General features: G+C 43.7%; 1 protein-coding gene across 3 annotated transcripts in view; it reads right to left on the bottom strand.

The window, feature by feature from the left end:
• ZNHIT6 (zinc finger HIT-type containing 6) overlaps positions 1–14,745 on the bottom strand; it is a 211,851-nt gene extending 197,106 nt beyond the window's left edge. Inside the window, exons 1-2 of one of the 3 annotated variants that reach the window (XM_086954090.1) lie at positions 14,557–14,745; positions 3,723–3,788 (exon numbers count right to left, since the gene is read on the bottom strand). In XM_086954090.1, coding sequence (XP_086810216.1) covers positions 3,723–3,788; positions 14,557–14,654 — 164 coding nt within the window. In that variant the 5' untranslated portion in view covers positions 14,655–14,745. The remainder of the gene's footprint in view (positions 1–3,722; positions 3,789–14,556) is intronic. The other 2 variants (XM_086954094.1, XM_086954092.1) reach the window with 2 other exon arrangements.
• Positions 14,746–17,700: the final 2,955 nt, after the last annotated feature.

Genomic DNA, 17,700 nt, shown 5'->3' on the forward strand with positions numbered 1-17,700 from the left:
GATGCCTGCCCCCACTGCTGGTGCAACTACATTCAGCGCTCCTGATGTAGATATCACTCCACAGGAGGTCCTAGCTGCCTTCCAAAAGTTACAGCCTAACAAGGCATCAGGCTCAGACGGCTATAGCGTTAAATTCTATAAGGCTTTCGCACCGCACTTTGCACACATCTTAGTACTGCTGTTTAATTCCTTCAGTGAGACAGGCACACTACCAGACTACATGTGCTTGGACACAATCACGGTGATCTCAAAAGCAGGCAAGAATCCCAAGTGCTCTTCTCCCTATGGCCCTATCTCCCTTTAGAACACTGATGTAATTTTATTTACCAGTGTTCTAGCCCACAGACTAGCCCCCTAAGTTCAGGGTCTGGTAGCCCCGATCAAACCGGTTTTATCCCAGAGTGAGGATGTAGTGACAACACAAAACGATTGTGTCACCTTCTGGACAAGGTGCGGCACACCCAGATACCAGCTTTATTACTCTTGATCAACACTGAAATAGCCTCTGATTGGGTGCACTGGCCCTACTTGCAGTGCGTGCTACAAAAAGTGGGTATAGGTCCCAGGTTCAGTAGTTGGGTACAGTCATGCTACCTTACCCTGGGGGGTGGGGGATGTAGTGTGTGTGTGTGTAGTAGTCCACCCCATTACCTATCATGAGTGGAACGCGGTAGGGCTGCCCCTTATCTCACCTGCTTTTCGGGCTCCATATGAAGCCCTTTGCGGAATGCATACGGAATAATCCCAACATAACGGGCATCCAGATGGGTGGGAGAGTACATAAGAGCATGCTGTACACTGATTATGTCCTTTTAACCCTCACCAAGCCAGAACTTACTTTAGCAGCCTCGATAACAAAGCTGCCTGTGTTCAGTGCTGCCTCCGGGTTCAAGACCAATCTGAGTAAGTCCTCAATCCTTCGCATAACCGTCTCTGAGACAGAGACAGCCCAGCTGGAGGCCCTTTTCCCCTTCCGGTGGGCGAATAATGGGATCCCATAACTGGGAATACAGATACATTCAACACTCACGGCTACGGTGGCCCAGTACTATGGATGCCTCCTCACCAGCACACGGTCTATTCTCACTAAATGAAGAACCCACGGCCTGTCCTGGCTTGGGGCAAAAAGCTGCCATCAAAATGATATTACTGCTTAAACTTCTTTAAGTTATGGAGACCATACCCCTCCAACCTCCTCCCCCAAAGATTTTGGACAAATTGCAATCCCTTATCTGGGACTTTGTCTGGGAAGGTAAACGAGCTAGGATGGCCAGAGTCCGTGCCTATCTAACACTGAAAGCAGGAGGACTAGGGATTCCGAATCTGAGCTGGTACTACCAGGCGGCGCAATTACACTACATGGTTGCGTGGTCTCGCACCCTAAAGGAGAAGCACTGGTGTTTTATAGACCAGGCGATTGCGGGCATCCACATTTGGAAAATACTGTGGCTGCCAAAACCCCGCAGGCCGATCAGTGTCTATGTTTTGCCGGTGATACGAACCACTATTGGGGTTTGGGACAGGGTCCAGTTGTGACATGGCCTCTCTACACCAATATCCCCCGAGATGCCACTGATAAGCAACCCAGACTTCCCTCCAGCAGCCTCGGGTGCGGCATATATGGCCTGGCAGTAAGCCAAATGAAAACGGGTGGGAGACCTATTTGCTATTGAATGGCATATGGACTTCCCTACCTTGCAGGCTTCTTATGGTCTTCCTGGCACAGCCTACTGGCAATACCTGACAGTGGCCCACTAGGTGACGCAACCTTGGATTCCACCAAACGCCATTAGAGTACTGACACCTTATGAAAAATGGCTTCTGACACGTTGCCCTGACAAGAAACTACTATCCGATCCCTATGCTTTCTTAGCTGCGCCACAGACCCCCTCTAAAATCACCTGCATGCACCATTTGAGAAAGGGAATGTGGGCGGCCCTTTAGTGACAGGGAGTGGAATGAGATTCTGCAACGAGCTGCACCCTTAACGCCATGAGTAAAGCAATGCTCCTGATATGTGCACACTACTAGTACCTCATACCAGCCAGAATAGCCACCAGGGGCCCGGCAGGGGATGGCCATTGCTGGCGCCACTGTGGCCAACAGGGTACGCTTACTCACCTTTTATGGCAATGCCCCAAATTACAGTCTTTCTAGGAAGGGGTCTTAGAGGCAGTTAACACTATGTATACGATTGACATCCCTAGGTTCCGGAGCTATGTTCTTTTGGGTCTCCCAAACCCCCTATGTTCCCCTAGAGGCAGAGCTAATACTCTTGCACTGGAAGCAGCCAAGCGACTCCTCCTCATCAAATGGGGTACAAAAGCTGTACTGACAACTGGATTGGCTACATAAATTATAAGATATAATAGGGATGGAAAAATAGGCGGCTGTCGCCTTTCTCTTTTTGGCAAGATATGGCAACACTGCCTCACATTTATGATTAACGAATTCCATGGATAATTCTGCCCCCGCTACCTACAAGTACTGCGTTTAGCCTCTGCAGCTCGGCCTAATGACCTCCAACCGGCCTGAGTACACCCCCAAGGTCCTAACATCAGCGCGCCCCTGAACACAGCATCCCTTCTGTCTTGAACCTCTTGTATCTTTCCCTTTCCTTCCATACTTCTCTACTTGCCCTTTCCGTGATACATGCTCACAGCGCTTACAACATGAGTCACTACCGGCCAATGGATATAGGTGTGCAGTATTGTATTGATTCCTTTTTTTTAAAAAATTGTAAAATAGCTGAAAATCCTAAAAGTGGAGAGGGTGAATGTTTAGAAGTATTTTTGGTTGGAGCAGAGTCTGGAGCGACAGTACTCACGCGCTGACCGAGTGGCAGGGTGTATTCCAGTTCCTCCTTCACATCGGAGCCCGAGATCTCTTCCTCTGAAAACGCCCCTTCTACTTCTTTAGCAGCAGGCTTTTCCTGGGCGTGCTCCTCATCCAAGATGGTGGGAGTATCATCTTCGCTGCAGTGAGACATCTCCAGTTGACGCAGCCTTCGGTTGTGAAGTGCCTTTTACGATCTGAAAGACTGGCAGGCATCGCAGTCAGCCTCTTGGTGATAGAGCAAGAGGCAAAGGTTACACACCTGTTGATACTTGATATGACACTACTGGCAAAATCGAAACGATGTCCATGACATCTGGAACGCATCTTCCATACCGACAGTGCAAGTGGAAGGGTAGGCCAGAGATGAGCGGTGTCCCAAAGGGAGACCTGTCAAAGGCCAAGCCAACAAAGATTTTTTTAGTGGAGCAGAAATGGAAAAAGCGCAATCGAGATACACTACACCGTTGAAGATAGGATAGGACCGAAAACTCATACCGAACAGAGTTGAACACAGAGGAGAGGCACACGTCCGAACCGGACAGTGGAGAGAAAACAATCTAAGAAAGGAGTCAATGCAAGTATGCAATATCACTGAGAATAGGAGTCACTCTACCACTTGACTCAAAAGACTTCTTCGAAGTCCGTACCAACACCATATGGCAGGAGTATGCAGTGCATGTGTATCTACAGTTACATATGCCATAGAATATTTTATTCTCTAAAGAAAAATACCACCAAAGAAACAAACAAAAAAATCTTATTCCAAAGAGGAAGAAAAATGTAAAACCGTTTCTAACTGGAACACGAGTAAGTCTCCAGTCATAAGTAAAGGAAAACAAAATTGAAAAACTACATTTAAAAAAAAAAAAAAAAAAAATGCATACCTGCATGAATATTTCATACAACATGGACATCTATATTTGGCTTCTTCGGAACCACAAGTCCCACAGCTAAAAAAAAACACAGAAAAACATGTCAGTATTATATGGCTAAGGTTTCACACTTAAGAAGAAAGTTGGCTGTACCTATGGTTCTCCAAAGCAAGAAGTATAATAAACTATGTCTAATGATGAGGAGAGTTAGATACCATATTTAAATCTGAAAGAAAGGGGCGATATAGGGATTAGCCCATAACCAGACAATCTGGAAAGAGGGGTTGCGAGGAATACATCTTAGGTCTCATAATTCCACAGAACTTAGCAACTATTCTTTAAAGTGTCTGTCCCACTAATCCATCTTGTATGGGCTTTCGCAGATAAAGGTTTAGTGACCCAGACTTGTAAGTACTCAACCTCCTCTGCTGCAATCACTGCCATTTACAGAGTTTCAAACTTCAAATATCTCTGATATCCACTGAACCACAGCGGGGAACAGAGTCACAGGCTTGAATGGACAGATGACTCATGCATGAAGTGGTCTCATGTTGCAAATTATGTTTTCTTGTGACTGAATATGATGAAGGAGCAAAGTCATGTAATAGGTATGTGTACACACACACACACACAATCATATTGATGGATTCTATTCTCCTGGTACTGCAACTAGAGATGGGGTTAGGACTCTATCCATTTGAAGCCAGTTGAACATTCTTCTAACTCAGTTGTACGCTTTTAACTCCGGCACAGGAAAAGGGAAAGAGTAGTAAGTAGGGACAAACAGCATTAAAAAAGAGGAAATAGTTGTGGGTTTCTAAAGAAAAAAAAATTCTTTCTGCTAAGACCAACTCTGGCCAACATTTACAAGTAAAACGGATGGAGTCTGACATATATTAACCCTCTATAAGCATTATATTGTGAACTACCCAACAACCAATGTCCACAAATAAACAACGGCTGTTTGTTTACTAGATCATAGTGATGAATTGTAAATGAATTATATTGGAAGGGTTAGTAAGCAATAGGTTAAAGTAATGTAGAGGTGGAGCCAAGTCACATGCAATATAGCTGTGCTCTAATTATGTCCTCCGACCGAAGCCTATTACAGCCTGTGTGGGAAGTGCCGAGTATTATACCCAAGAAGCGCCAGGTCACTATACGAATCGCAATAGGTAGAATAATAGGAGATTTGTCACCTTCTCCAACTCGTCCTTTGGAAGCGGCTCAGAGAACGAATCAGAAAGAGCCAGCACCAGTACTGATCAAAGGGCATATCAACAAGGACCTTCATACCAAGCACAAACGACTGGTTTTCTTCCTGGACCACTTCAACGAGGGGTTCCACAATACCAGGATTCTTTCAACCATCAAAATCCTTCTTTTTTAGGGGACCCTTCATGGAACAACAGGGATCCCAAATGGGGACGCCCACCGAGATGGAACCAGGAGAGGGGCAACTGAAGAGGCAACACCAGAGTTCGGTTCCAGCACCAATCCCAACAGAACCATGGAGAAATCTGCACAAGACGACAAACCTACCGCTGGTAAATTCCAACAGAACAGTGAAATCAACTGAACAGAATCCGCCAGCAGCAACCAATGACAGACAACAAGACACAATGAACATGAGTGATCTCATTCTAAACATCTCCAATTACAACTTGAGCACAGCGGAACACGACATCTTGGAAAAAGGTTCATCATTCGTACCAACAGCCCCGCCGAAATCCTTTAATTTAAAACTGGAACTCCAACAATTTTTTTGTAAAATCCGCCTGAAGAACTTATTCGTACACAAGAGTGATTACAATAGAAAGAAGCAGCCACAAACTTCCGGCCTCCGTCCATGTTTGTTCCAGCTTCACACCTAATGAACAAAAAAATACTGGCTCATGCAAAATTGGTCATGACAGAGGTCATGAACCTCCTACAGGACACAAAATACATCAAACACAATATTACAAAAGAGGAGAGACTGGCTCTACAAACACTGAAGGAAAACAAATCCATTGTAATAAAAAGTGAAGACAAAGGCTGAGCAGTACTTATCCAGAACACGGAGGATTACATTATTGAGATCACACGACAACTGGAATTTCAAGATAGCTATACCCCCCACACCACGAGACCCAACAAAAGAAATTTCGCATTTGAATAGAGACCTCACCAGACAAGGCTCGGAGAAGGGATTCCTTTCAGAACCCGAATCAAAAATTTTGAGTAACGAGAACCCGAGGATCCCTACAATCTACACAATTCCCAAAGTGCATAAAAATCTGGAAAAACACCCGGGAAGACCAATTGTCTCAGGGTGTTGTTCAGTATTAGAACCAATTAATCAGTACTTGGACAGTTTTCTACAGCCTTTTGTGTGGGAAACAAGATCATATCTACGTGATACTATGCACAACATTCAAATTCTGGAAGACCTGCCTTTCAACAAACAGACACAATTCTTTGTCACACTTGACGTCTGCTCCTTATACACTAGCATTCCCCAGGAAGAAGCCACGAAAGTCATCAGGAGGGATTTAGACACTCGCCCATCGCCTCATTGGGTCCCCACGGAGTTCCTTATACAATTACTTACCATAGCCATGACAAAAAATTACTTCATCTTTCAGAGCAAATTCTATTACCAGTGTAAAGGAGTCGCCATGGGGGCTGGGTTTGCCCCCAGTCTAGCAAACCTGTTCTTGGACGAATTTGAAAATAAACACATATATCCAGACCAAAACCCACACAAGGCAAGTATAACCTCCTGGAATCGTTATATTGACAATATCGTCATGATCTGGACCGGAACAGAAGAAAGACTCCAGTCATTCTTGATATGGTTGAATTCACAGTCTCCAGATATCCAGTTTACAATGGCATACAACAATGAGTCGCTCCGATTCATAGAACTCAACTTGGAAACAGAGGAAGGAAAAATCGTGATGAATTTATTCAAGAAACCAACACACAGAAACACGCTCCTGCAATATAATTCACACCATCCTAGGAACCTGACAGACAACCTGCCGTACGGCCAATTCTTGAAAGTCCGCAGGAATAACACCAGAAGAAAAGATTACTTTAAGGAAAGTGATATCCTCATTTCTAAGCTAAAAGAAAGAGATTACCTCAAAAGTCTACTTAACAGATCCAGAAAAAGAGCCTGGTACAGACCCAGAGAGACCCCACTAGAAGTAACACCAAGAAATCAGGACGTGGACCGGTTAATCTGTGTCACCACCTTTAACACAAGGAGCCACGAGATCAACAAAATAATCAAAAGGTATTGGAATCTGGAGGGACCGGAAATTGAAATGCTTGGAGTTCCTATGTTCTCTTTCAAACGGGGAAAAAATTTGAAAGACTATGTGGTGTCATAATTTCTGGAACCAGTACCAGAACCGGAAACAAGATCCCAATCAAATCTTCTGCCTGTCACTGGAAATCACAAATGTGGAAGTTGCAAGGCTTGCAAATATGCAATAACTTGGAAAACTGTTACTCACCGTGGGAAAACATACACACTGAGTCAGTTCACCAACTGTAACAGTCAAAATGTTATATATGCCATAAGATGTCCGTGCCTCCTGATCTACGTCGGCCAGACCACCCAAAGAGTAAAAAACTGAATTTTACAACATCAAAGCAGGATACGATGCAGAACGCAGGGAGCTCCACTAGTAAACCACTATTCGACGTCTGGACACACCCATGAAGAAATAGAGTGGACAGTGCTTGAAAAGGTGATCATAAACCAGAGGTGAGGTAACATCACAAACCAGCTCAACCTCAAAGAATGCCGTTGGAGGCTGTCTCTCAAGGACTAAATGAACAGGACGTAACATTTGTACAGATGAGCAAACTGTAATCAACTCCTAGTCTGCTTACTGGGAGAAGACACACACATTAGTAGCTCCACCACAGATAAGCAATATGTAATCACCTGTCTAGCGGACCATAAACTCACTTTACTGACATCATGGAGTCAGAGAAGGTGCTTAGGGCCAGGTTACGTTGATTTGAAAAAATTACTCTTACAACCATCAAATATGCAATAGGTTCTGATATATATGTATATAGGTAAAACTTCAGAACTTTAAGTGCCAGTATGAGGGCATTTAAGCACTGGATAATGGACGTTAAGAACAATGCAGACAAAGCTGGGCCATATGTGTAAATATTTTAATCTGTATACAGCATCATTTGGAAGACATGTAATAGTCAATAGATGTAAACCACTATATGTACACACAGATGATTTTTCGTGTTTCTATGTGATACTATACAGATAATATGAATGGATAGCTGTTAAAAAATGTAAAACACTGAATATAATGTCAACAGAGTGGCATGCTTAAGAAATGATGTAATTAAGAGAATCCGGCAATATGCATCATTATGACACTCCATAAGACTTTTCAACCATTACACATTAAGAATTCCTTTCGATTTATTCTGCCGCAGTAAAAAGATATCACAGTCACCGCAGATCACTGCATATTCAATCACGCAGACTCCAGAACCCAGCGTCCGCGGGAGTGAGTCAGCAAGTCAGGACAGCAGGCACGTCCGCACCTAGGCGCGCATGACAAATAGTAGTCTGCCCCGGGCCCGAGCTGTCATTCTGACGAGCATCGGAGCACGAGTAAGACGTCCCAGCGCGTTAAACGGCAAGTAAGTTTTTCCCGCGATTCTGCCTGAGCACTTTAGGTAAATTGACTGTAGAAGCTCGAAATTAGTTAAAGCCGTGCACATTTATAATAGTCGGGTGGACCCCGCCGCTTCTTCCAGTCGGGTTCTATTTATAGAATTCTCCGCGTAGTATAAACAATCACCGGGACAGACAGTATCAGAATCGGGTTGACTATCGTATAGCTGTGTTTCCAATTAATGAGTTTGGCACGGAGTGTAAACATCAACCAGGGCCCGCACTCCCGTAATTAGATAATTTGAGACAGTAGCAGTTCCAGATGATACATACAATAGTAGCCTTTCATTCTGCAATTTTCCCCGACCTGTGGCAGAAGGCTTTTTAACGAATGTATGTGTCTTGTACTAATCACGTTCACGTACTACAAGACCGCAGGATTTCACACGGCCACGTTTTTCTAAAATGCATGCCATTCAATAACGTTTCACTTTCTAGGCACAATCAGTCACGCCCACATTATTAAGCCGTCTTAATAATTACAACTCATGTTCCGTTTCTAATCCACCGACACACTGCCATGCCTATAGTCCTGGGTGTATGCCTAACCCGTTCATACACTTTGTAGGCGCGTACTTTGGTTGCACGTGATGTAATATAAACGACCGTCTTTAAACACCATATTGCACTTATTTTCATCGACAAGCACGGGTCCTACTATCCTTGAAGATAACAATTAGGACAGGCTGTGACACCAATATTCAGCATAGGCCTTTTAGTTTATTTGTTTGAGTCATACTCCAATGCTCAGTATTTTAGGAGTATCAAGGATTGAGAATTGCACTCTATCCTTTCAGATGATCACCACAGCGACAAAGAAATACAAGGATCTTCGCACCGGCTGGTGTTAAAGACCATATAAATCCATAGAAGGTATGCATAGCCCTTACTACAATTCCTTAAAAGTTATGAGTTACGGCACAATTGAGAAGCCATAATAGCTTCTCGAATTTACCCCCCTTTGCAGGATCTTGACCCACCAAAAGTCGGAGTTTTTCGGCTGACATCCTCCTCACTACAGTTGAAGCCATCACTTAAATAACTCCTTTTTAAGGTAAGCCAGTGTGGCATCACAAGGGAACGTATTTTAATTATTCTGACACACCTCAGACCCCGACCATAGTCATTTTACATGTATAGGCTGTCCAAACTTTTGCAGTCCTGAAGAAGACCCGCCTTTAGATGCAGACAAATCAGCGCATCACATTTAGGGTCGAAACGTCGACGTTCTGTTTGTGTATCAGTCCACACAAAGTTTCAACAAACGAAAGAAATTATTGACCCATTTTGAAACAAGTGTTATGAATTGTGGACACACGTGATTTAAACATTGTGTATATATATATATGTTCATGAATGTGTTTTCTGTCTAATTTTCCGGAAGCACATGCAGACGAAACCTAAGAATGTTTACCAGTGAAACAATAAATAAATGTAGTTAATTTGATACTAACAGCACTTCATTCGCACTTATTGGTTATTGGGTTGCATATCTATGGATAGCTTGGTTCATAGTACAAAATGTATAAATGTACAGCCTTTGCACTCTGCAAAGAATATTTTAATCTGTGGGTGGCTAGCTCAAAATACCTTTTGCATATCATTGTTGAATAGAACAGACATTCACTTTACAATTTCTTATATGAATCTTTTTGTATTCGATCTTTTGATTTTCATTACTTAATAAAATAAAGCTCAACCCAGAGTGACAGGCAACATGCTTTTTTAATAGTTTCAGAGAAGCCTTCTAAGTTCTAAAAGGCATAAACCGTTATTAATAAACTACCAAGGTCCAAAATCCAATTTTAACTGAAATCAATCTTTATTGAACATTCCACACTTCCATTTCATTAATGTTCTTCACTCTAAATTCATTAAGTGTGCTTTTTTAATTGACTATATATACTATGTTACAATTCACATGGTTGTGCACAAACCTATTGGCAATCTATAGGATCCATGCTTTCATGCAAGATTACTAAAAACAATACATCTCTCTACCATATCAGGAATCATAACTTCAATGCTAACCACTCTTGTGAGGTGCTAATTGCATGCATGGTGACTTTGCACGATATACGTCCTTTCTTGTTACCAAGAATCCAACTACATTTCAATTATTTTATGGCTGTATAAGCTATACAACACATACACTAGAAATTATGTCAGTACTTCCACATTGCTCATTGCAACCAAAGGTAAATGTGACTGCTAACTCTTGGCTAAATTTCATTTAGTGCCACATGTTCATATTAATCCGCATTAGCCATTGCACTTAAAACTGCTTGTGCTCACCTTAGCTTAGTACTTAGTTAAGCTCGAAAAGTATGCATACGCACAACTCCCTCAGTAACATTTCATATGAGAGGTTCAATCACATATGCCCTTCAAGGCACATCAGTGGTAACACTGTTATTTGCAAAGTAACGGTGAAATACACATTATAATAAACTGGATTATTATTTGAGGCGAGTGACTACAAGGTATAATCACAGCCCTTGTCAGGGTCACTAAATTAACATGAGTTCAACCAACTGGTAGCTATTGCATTTAGCGGGAAAGGTCTGCTGTCTTGTTTTTTTTTTTTCTTTTTCATTTCTAAGACTGCAGTCTGACGCTGACCTGACTCCGGGTGTGTCAAGATCTATAAGAGATGGTCAACCTGTCTACAAGATAAGAAGAGGTGCGGTTCATCATAGTTTTGAACATGATGCAGGTGGTTTTTAAGATGGTGTGGCTGGCAAGTGAAGCCAATGGAGTACCATAAAGATGAGGGTGAGGAGATCATATTATATGTACTGGATGAGATGTGCTGCAGCATGTAAGATGCCCTAAAAAGTGCCAGAGTGGTGTCTGGGAGGAAATGGAGTAAGACACCATCCAGATGAAAGAGTACTAGGGCTAGAATAGCAGTCCTGAAGTCGCTTTCTGAAAGAAACCGATTCACTTTCTTAAGACGAGAAATCTGGTACCAGTCTACTTTATTTTTTTTTGGCAATGTGTTCCTTAAGGGTGAGGTTGGTGTCCATGGTAAATCCAAATGACCTGTCATTAGATGAAAGTTGGGGTTTGAAGCAGTCAAGGTTCCTGTCATACAGCTTTGTTTTTACGTTATCTTATTTATTGTTTTTAGCAAATAACAGGAATCCATTCTTAATTGGGTAGAGATTCAGGTAGTCGCTGGACATCCATATCTGAATGATGTGTCAGCAGTGTTTGATGCACTGGCTGTCTGAAGCAGAGGAGACTTAAGTACAGTTGTGTATCATCAACATATTGGAAAATCTTGAAGCGGTTATATGTGATTAGCGCGCCAAGCAGCTCCATCTAGAGGTGGAAGATGACAAGAGAGAGAATGGAACCGTCAGGGACTCCAGTGGTGATAGCGGTGATTTGAAGCTGGACGAGCTCACGTGGAAAAATGTGTTTCATTTGGAAAGGTAGGTGGAGAACCAGTGAAAGACACTGCTGATGACCCTCATTCAGGACTCCAGAGTACAAATGAAAGTGGGATGGTCAACAACTGTGTCATTGTGGCAGATGAGAATCCCAGCAATAGAAGGAGGCAGCATTCATCTTTATCTGTTGTCAAGAGGGCTTTGTATACAATGTGCAACATTATAGTCTCCATACTGCAGTGTGAGCTGAAACCAGACTGGCAGTCGTGAAGAAGGTAGTTAGCATTGATGTGGTCTTGAAGTTGAATATAGTCTCCTATTTCAATGATCTTGCCAATGAACAGTAGTTGAGTGATGAGGAGGTAGCTTGCGAGGTCATATGGGTCTAGTGTAGGTTTATTTAGGAGTGAGAGGATCTGGCCTGCTTTTAGAGCTGCTTGGAATGTGCCTTAAGCAACTGAGGTATTGACAATGTTAAGTAGGGTTAAGAGAGCATCTCCAGAGGGAGATACAATGAAGCGCAATGATAAGACATCACCTTCATAAGAGCAGTCAAAGGGTTAAGACAACATGGTTTAAGATGACACTGTTGCAAAAGGTCATACTTTTGCCATTAAAAAAAAATAAATTCACAAGGAGTGAAAAGGCAAACAACACATATCTCCAAATTATGATGCACCATTGATACAAGAACAGTTTGGTGCAAAGCCCATACAAGGATGCTCTGAAAATGTCCATCCGTACAGGGAACTCATTTTAGAGATGAGGCTGTCAATGTGTACTGAAAATTAGACAAATGATTGGTCGATTTAATTTCCTACTTGAATGTCAGGAGGGCACAAACAAAACCAGATTATTTATAGACAGCCTATGAGCTAAAGGCCAACATTACACGTCTATCATCAGTTCTTAGCAGCCAATAAAGACATCAAGAGGGTGATAACTTACACATTACAAAACATATTTGGTGTTTTCCATGGTCAATTCCTTACTGCAGAAAGTCAGACTCTGAGGAGCAGTAATGATACTACTATACAGTGGTGGCTGGCCTCTATGGAGAGTGATGAGGAAGGCAAACGGGTGGTGGGAGGGTGCATGTACTTTTTATTGTATCACAGATAAAATAAAAAATTCACTTATCATACATGCTGCATGCATGACACACCCTCCTCCTTGTTCCAGTCCAGTGTTCAACGTGAGCCCCAGCCAACTCCCTTAACCAAACCTGGCGCTACTCTCATGTTGTAAACCAGCATGAGAGAAGTACCAGGATTGGAGGAAGCGCCCTCTCTCTCGGCGCTCCAGAGAGCACTAGAGGCATGTTATTGCTCTCAACACAGCTGTCTTAAGACAGCTGAGTCAGAGAGCTTGATAGTGCCCATGTCTGGCTGACCATCGCAACACAACCGGCCAAAGGGACATGCGCATTTTAAACTTAAGTAAACTGGCAACCCACCACTCTTCCCTGCTGCCACTTCGCAAGCCTCGCCCCGTTCGAACACTCGGTTCGGGATGGGTTGATGAAAAATAAAATGGTAATAAATTAATTTTATTAACATTTTTTAATCTCTGGGGCTTTTAGGGGGAAATTGAAGTTGGCGGGCAATGCTCCTGTGCTCTAATGGAGGAGCAAACCCTGCTACTATCAATAATGGAACCACGAATTTCGCAAGGATAGTATGTACAATTTGTCAAACTCATTACATAGAAAACGTTGGGTGTTACTTCCAAATCTAATAAGCTTCACATTTCATTCAGTCTGGAAAGATAAAACTCAGTTGACCATGGAAAAAACAAAGTGCAATTTAGAGACAGAAAACGGACTGTGGTCCTTTCACATAAAAATACCCAAAAAGTGAACGTTACTTGCAGAGCTTTATAACATCTGGCGTAAAGAATAAGATCTTATGAGAACCAGTAAAAATACTAAAAGATATATCAAAAGATTATTTCGTAGTTGTATAAAGATAATGATCCCCATTTGAACACACATGCTATTTACCTGTCTAGAATAATGATCTCCATGTAAACACATAGGCGACCACAAGAAAAGTCTCAACGACTAATACAAATCACAGTAACACAACATTTATGTGACGTCGCATATGTCACACTGTTGCGTACTGCTCATGAAAATTAAACCGCCCACTTATTTTTTTAAGGGCATTGTGCACGCCCTTAACAGAAGTTCCCTGAATGAGTTCATTGCACATCTGCATAGTATGCAATCACTGCGATTAAAAGTTATGTTTCCTTGCCGACATTTTTATTATTATTTTAAGCAATGCCAGACCCGGGTATTTCACACCGTTTCTTTTCGCAGCATTAAAGCAGTTGTATTCCGGGTTTATTTCACTATAAAACCTGGAACACTACCACAAACTACTGACATACTTAACATTGATAAGCCTGTCATTCGCCCCCATCACCTGGAATCATGATTCTGGAGCGTTCGGTTCCTTGTAACTTTTTGATAATTTTACATATTTTACTGAAATCCGGAGTGATGCGATGTCACTACGAGATCCCTTTTAATGTTTTATTATTCAATTAGCTCTGCAAGATGGGCGAACCGAGTACTACACTGTGGAGGGATGGCAGAGAAACAATTGCAAAATTGCTGGGCAACAACCAAAGTGTAGACCACGAGAGTCGCCGGGATACGGACCAGCATGAGCACAAGTGGGTGTCGCAAAAGGAATGGGGAGACTCCTCCATCAAGCCCCATGTTCACCCTCACCTTTGCAAAGAGATTTTACGCTTGCGTCCGATGATAGCCGCAACTCCTGCCTCCCCCAAGCCTGCATTAGGCAACTCGAGCACCTCTAGTTCTTCCATTACATATATTTCACATCAATAAAAATCCAGCAAGTCTGGAGCCCATGTGGGATTTGCACATGCTCAGATTCGCAACATTCTGCCACGCCCCTCTTTCTGGCTACGACGGTCCCATTGGATAACGAGATCTTCATTTTTCGTGTTCCCATTGGTAGATAATGCCCATGGACGAGGTTACGGTAAAAACGAAAGCAATAGAGAGGAGAGACGTGCTAGAGCGCCATCTTCCGGTAGAACAATCGCAGGCGCAAGACTATGACGCAATTACTATACGCCGGCCTAACATTATTGCTTTTCAAAGTTGTTATTGGGAACGGGTAGTTAGCGTATTTTTTGGGGATAGACTATGTAACCGTATCTTCTGCCTGAGTGCGTTTCTCATGAAATAAAGACCGACAGGATGGACGCTGGACAGTTTTGGAAATTCTACGTATTTGCAATTAACTAACTTGAGAAACGGGTTAATTATGAGAATACGAATGGAGAATTTTTCTATAACGAGAAAGTCTGCATATTGTAATTTTAAAAGAATTTTGAGCTGGTAGTTTCTTTTCCTACAAGTTACCTGCCCAAATGGCTGTTCTAAGTATATGTTTAATTTGTTAATGCCGTATTCTTACGTATGGAACAGAGAACAAAACACTATAAAGAGAGGAAAGGTATCTCTTACGCAAGGCAGCATGGCTCAGTACCCCTTTCAGATCCACAATATGCACGAAGATTGGGAACGACTGTAATAAAAAATTATGACAGCTTTAATGAAATCTCTAGAACCCAAGTTAAACCCTTCAAAATAGAAAGGCTTTGTGTTGTATCTACATTCTTCTTTAGAGTACAGTGATGTAATAGAGATTTACTTTGTGTTCAAATGTTTGTAATGTCTGGACCTTTGTCATAATGAAGCACAGGAACACTAGGAGGTTGTAGTGTCCCGAGGCGCTGGGTAGCGGTCTAGTCTGCCCGTGAAGACGGGGACACGTTTACGCGGATGCATGACGTCACACACTCTCTATAAATAAAGAAGGCGAGGCCGACCAAGTTAGTCGGGACCACGCGGAACATCAGCTGAGTGTCCCGTGCCTTATTTATGCGGCTGCGCTGCGAGCAACGGCACGCCTGCAAATAGGGACATCACACTGGCGACGAAGTAGTAAAAGAACTCCTGCTGTGCCCATGAAGCCCCCACCTCCTCAGGCTCCATCTGTATGCCGGCCCTCGGCAGTTCAGTGCTACTCACGCAGTGCTACTCACGCAGGCGGTAAACCCCAATGAGGGTGTCCGAGGCACCAGAACTCTGCCGTGGAGTGGAGACAGAGATAGAGAAGACAGAAGTGAGGCCCCACCACGCTGGAGAATGTGTCCAGATCCCTGTGCCACGCGGACTCACAGGAACCTGTGTCAGCACAAAGGTCAGAGCAGCCAGCGCTTCGCCTAGTGGGAGGAGAGGGGGATTCAGCCCACGCTCATGAGTCACAAGGGTCTACACCTGAGCGCAGATCAGGGTGGCCAGTAAAGTGACCTGGAGGAAAGGGTGGTCAAGAAAAGAAGAGGGCCTCCACATCAGTCAACGCCCAGAACAGCCCAGGGTGAGTCACCTAAGAAGGGACAGATCACACCCAGAAAAGGAGAGCCTATGCACACGTCACGATGACGTCAATTCCCGCCATTGAACCGTTCATAGTAGACGGAGCCCCGTCATCCCTAGCTCCACGATGGAAAGATTGGACAGACCGCCTCCAAATTTACTTCGAAGGGACAGGCACCGCCAGGGAAAGACGCAGAGCATTACTTCTCCACCTTGGAGTGAAGCACATCCACAAAATATACAAAACGTTGGTGGAAGCAACCCCAAAGACATACCACATCCTCCTCAATGCCCTAAATGCGCATTTTGAACCTATGGCGAGCAAAGACTATGAGAGGTTCATTTTCCGCCAAGCTAAACAAGAGGCGGAAGAGTCGCTAGACGCATTCCACGGGAGGTTAAAAGAACTAGCCAGCACGTGTGGATTCCGCGATGAGGAGGAAGAGATTCGAGGGCAGATAATTCAGGGGTGCTACTCCTCCAAACTTAGAGTTAACATCCTTCAAGAAGACGGCAAGCCGTTGGCAGATATCCTCAAACTGGGGCGCTCTAAAGAACTATCGCAGGCCAGAGCCTCCCACATGGAAGCAGCCCTCCACCGACCCATCAAAGTGGAGCAGGTCAACATGGCGGAGAAAGTAAACGTCGTGAAGCCAAAAGCGCGCCAATATGGAGGCAAGAAGCAGCAGGACAAGTGCAAGGAGTGTGGGTACTGTGGAGGCCAGCCCCACCGCCTACAGGACTGCCCGGCAAGAGGGAAGAAGTGTAGCGCATGTGGATGGATGAACCACTTTGCCGCGGTATGTAGATCAACGAAAACCAAGAGGGACGCGGCACATGCTGTAATGGGAGAAAGGGACAGCGAAGATATGGATGACGACACAGGTGACTACCCTGTCAATTACGTATTCGCCATCGACCAGCCACAAAGGAAGAAGCGGCGCCTCCCGAAGTGTCGCATCAAGATCCATCAACAGGAAGTGAGAGCGACCATTGATACGGGAGCATACATCGAGCTAATAGCAGCTAACGTATATAACCAGCTAAGCGCCCGGCCTCCCCTACGCGAAGCTAAATTAGAGTATTCGTATACGGACAGAAGACACCAATTCCCCTAATCTGGTGTTTCAAGACTGAACTGCAGCATCAGGACCTGAAAGTACCCACCACAGTGTACATCACGAGAGAAGGCAGTGGCATGCTGTGGGTAAGCGGCGGAGTAATTGAGACTAATTTCATTTGCCATGGCTCTGCTAACCGAAGAATTAGACACCATATTGGAAGAATTTGGCGAAGTCTTCAAAGGTATCGGGTGTCTAAAAGGGAAGGAGGTCGGCCCTCCGGATTGATCCTTCGGTCCAGCCCGTGGCACTGAGACATAGGCGCATAGCATTTCACCTGAGGAAAAAAGTTGAAGAGGAGCTGGAAACATTAGAGAAGCAAGGCATCATCGAAAAGATT

The sequence above is a fragment of the Lissotriton vulgaris genome, chromosome 1_1 (assembly GCF_964263255.1).
Source record: "Lissotriton vulgaris chromosome 1_1, aLisVul1.2, whole genome shotgun sequence".
In the NCBI taxonomy this organism is placed as follows: Eukaryota; Metazoa; Chordata; class Amphibia; order Caudata; family Salamandridae; genus Lissotriton; species Lissotriton vulgaris.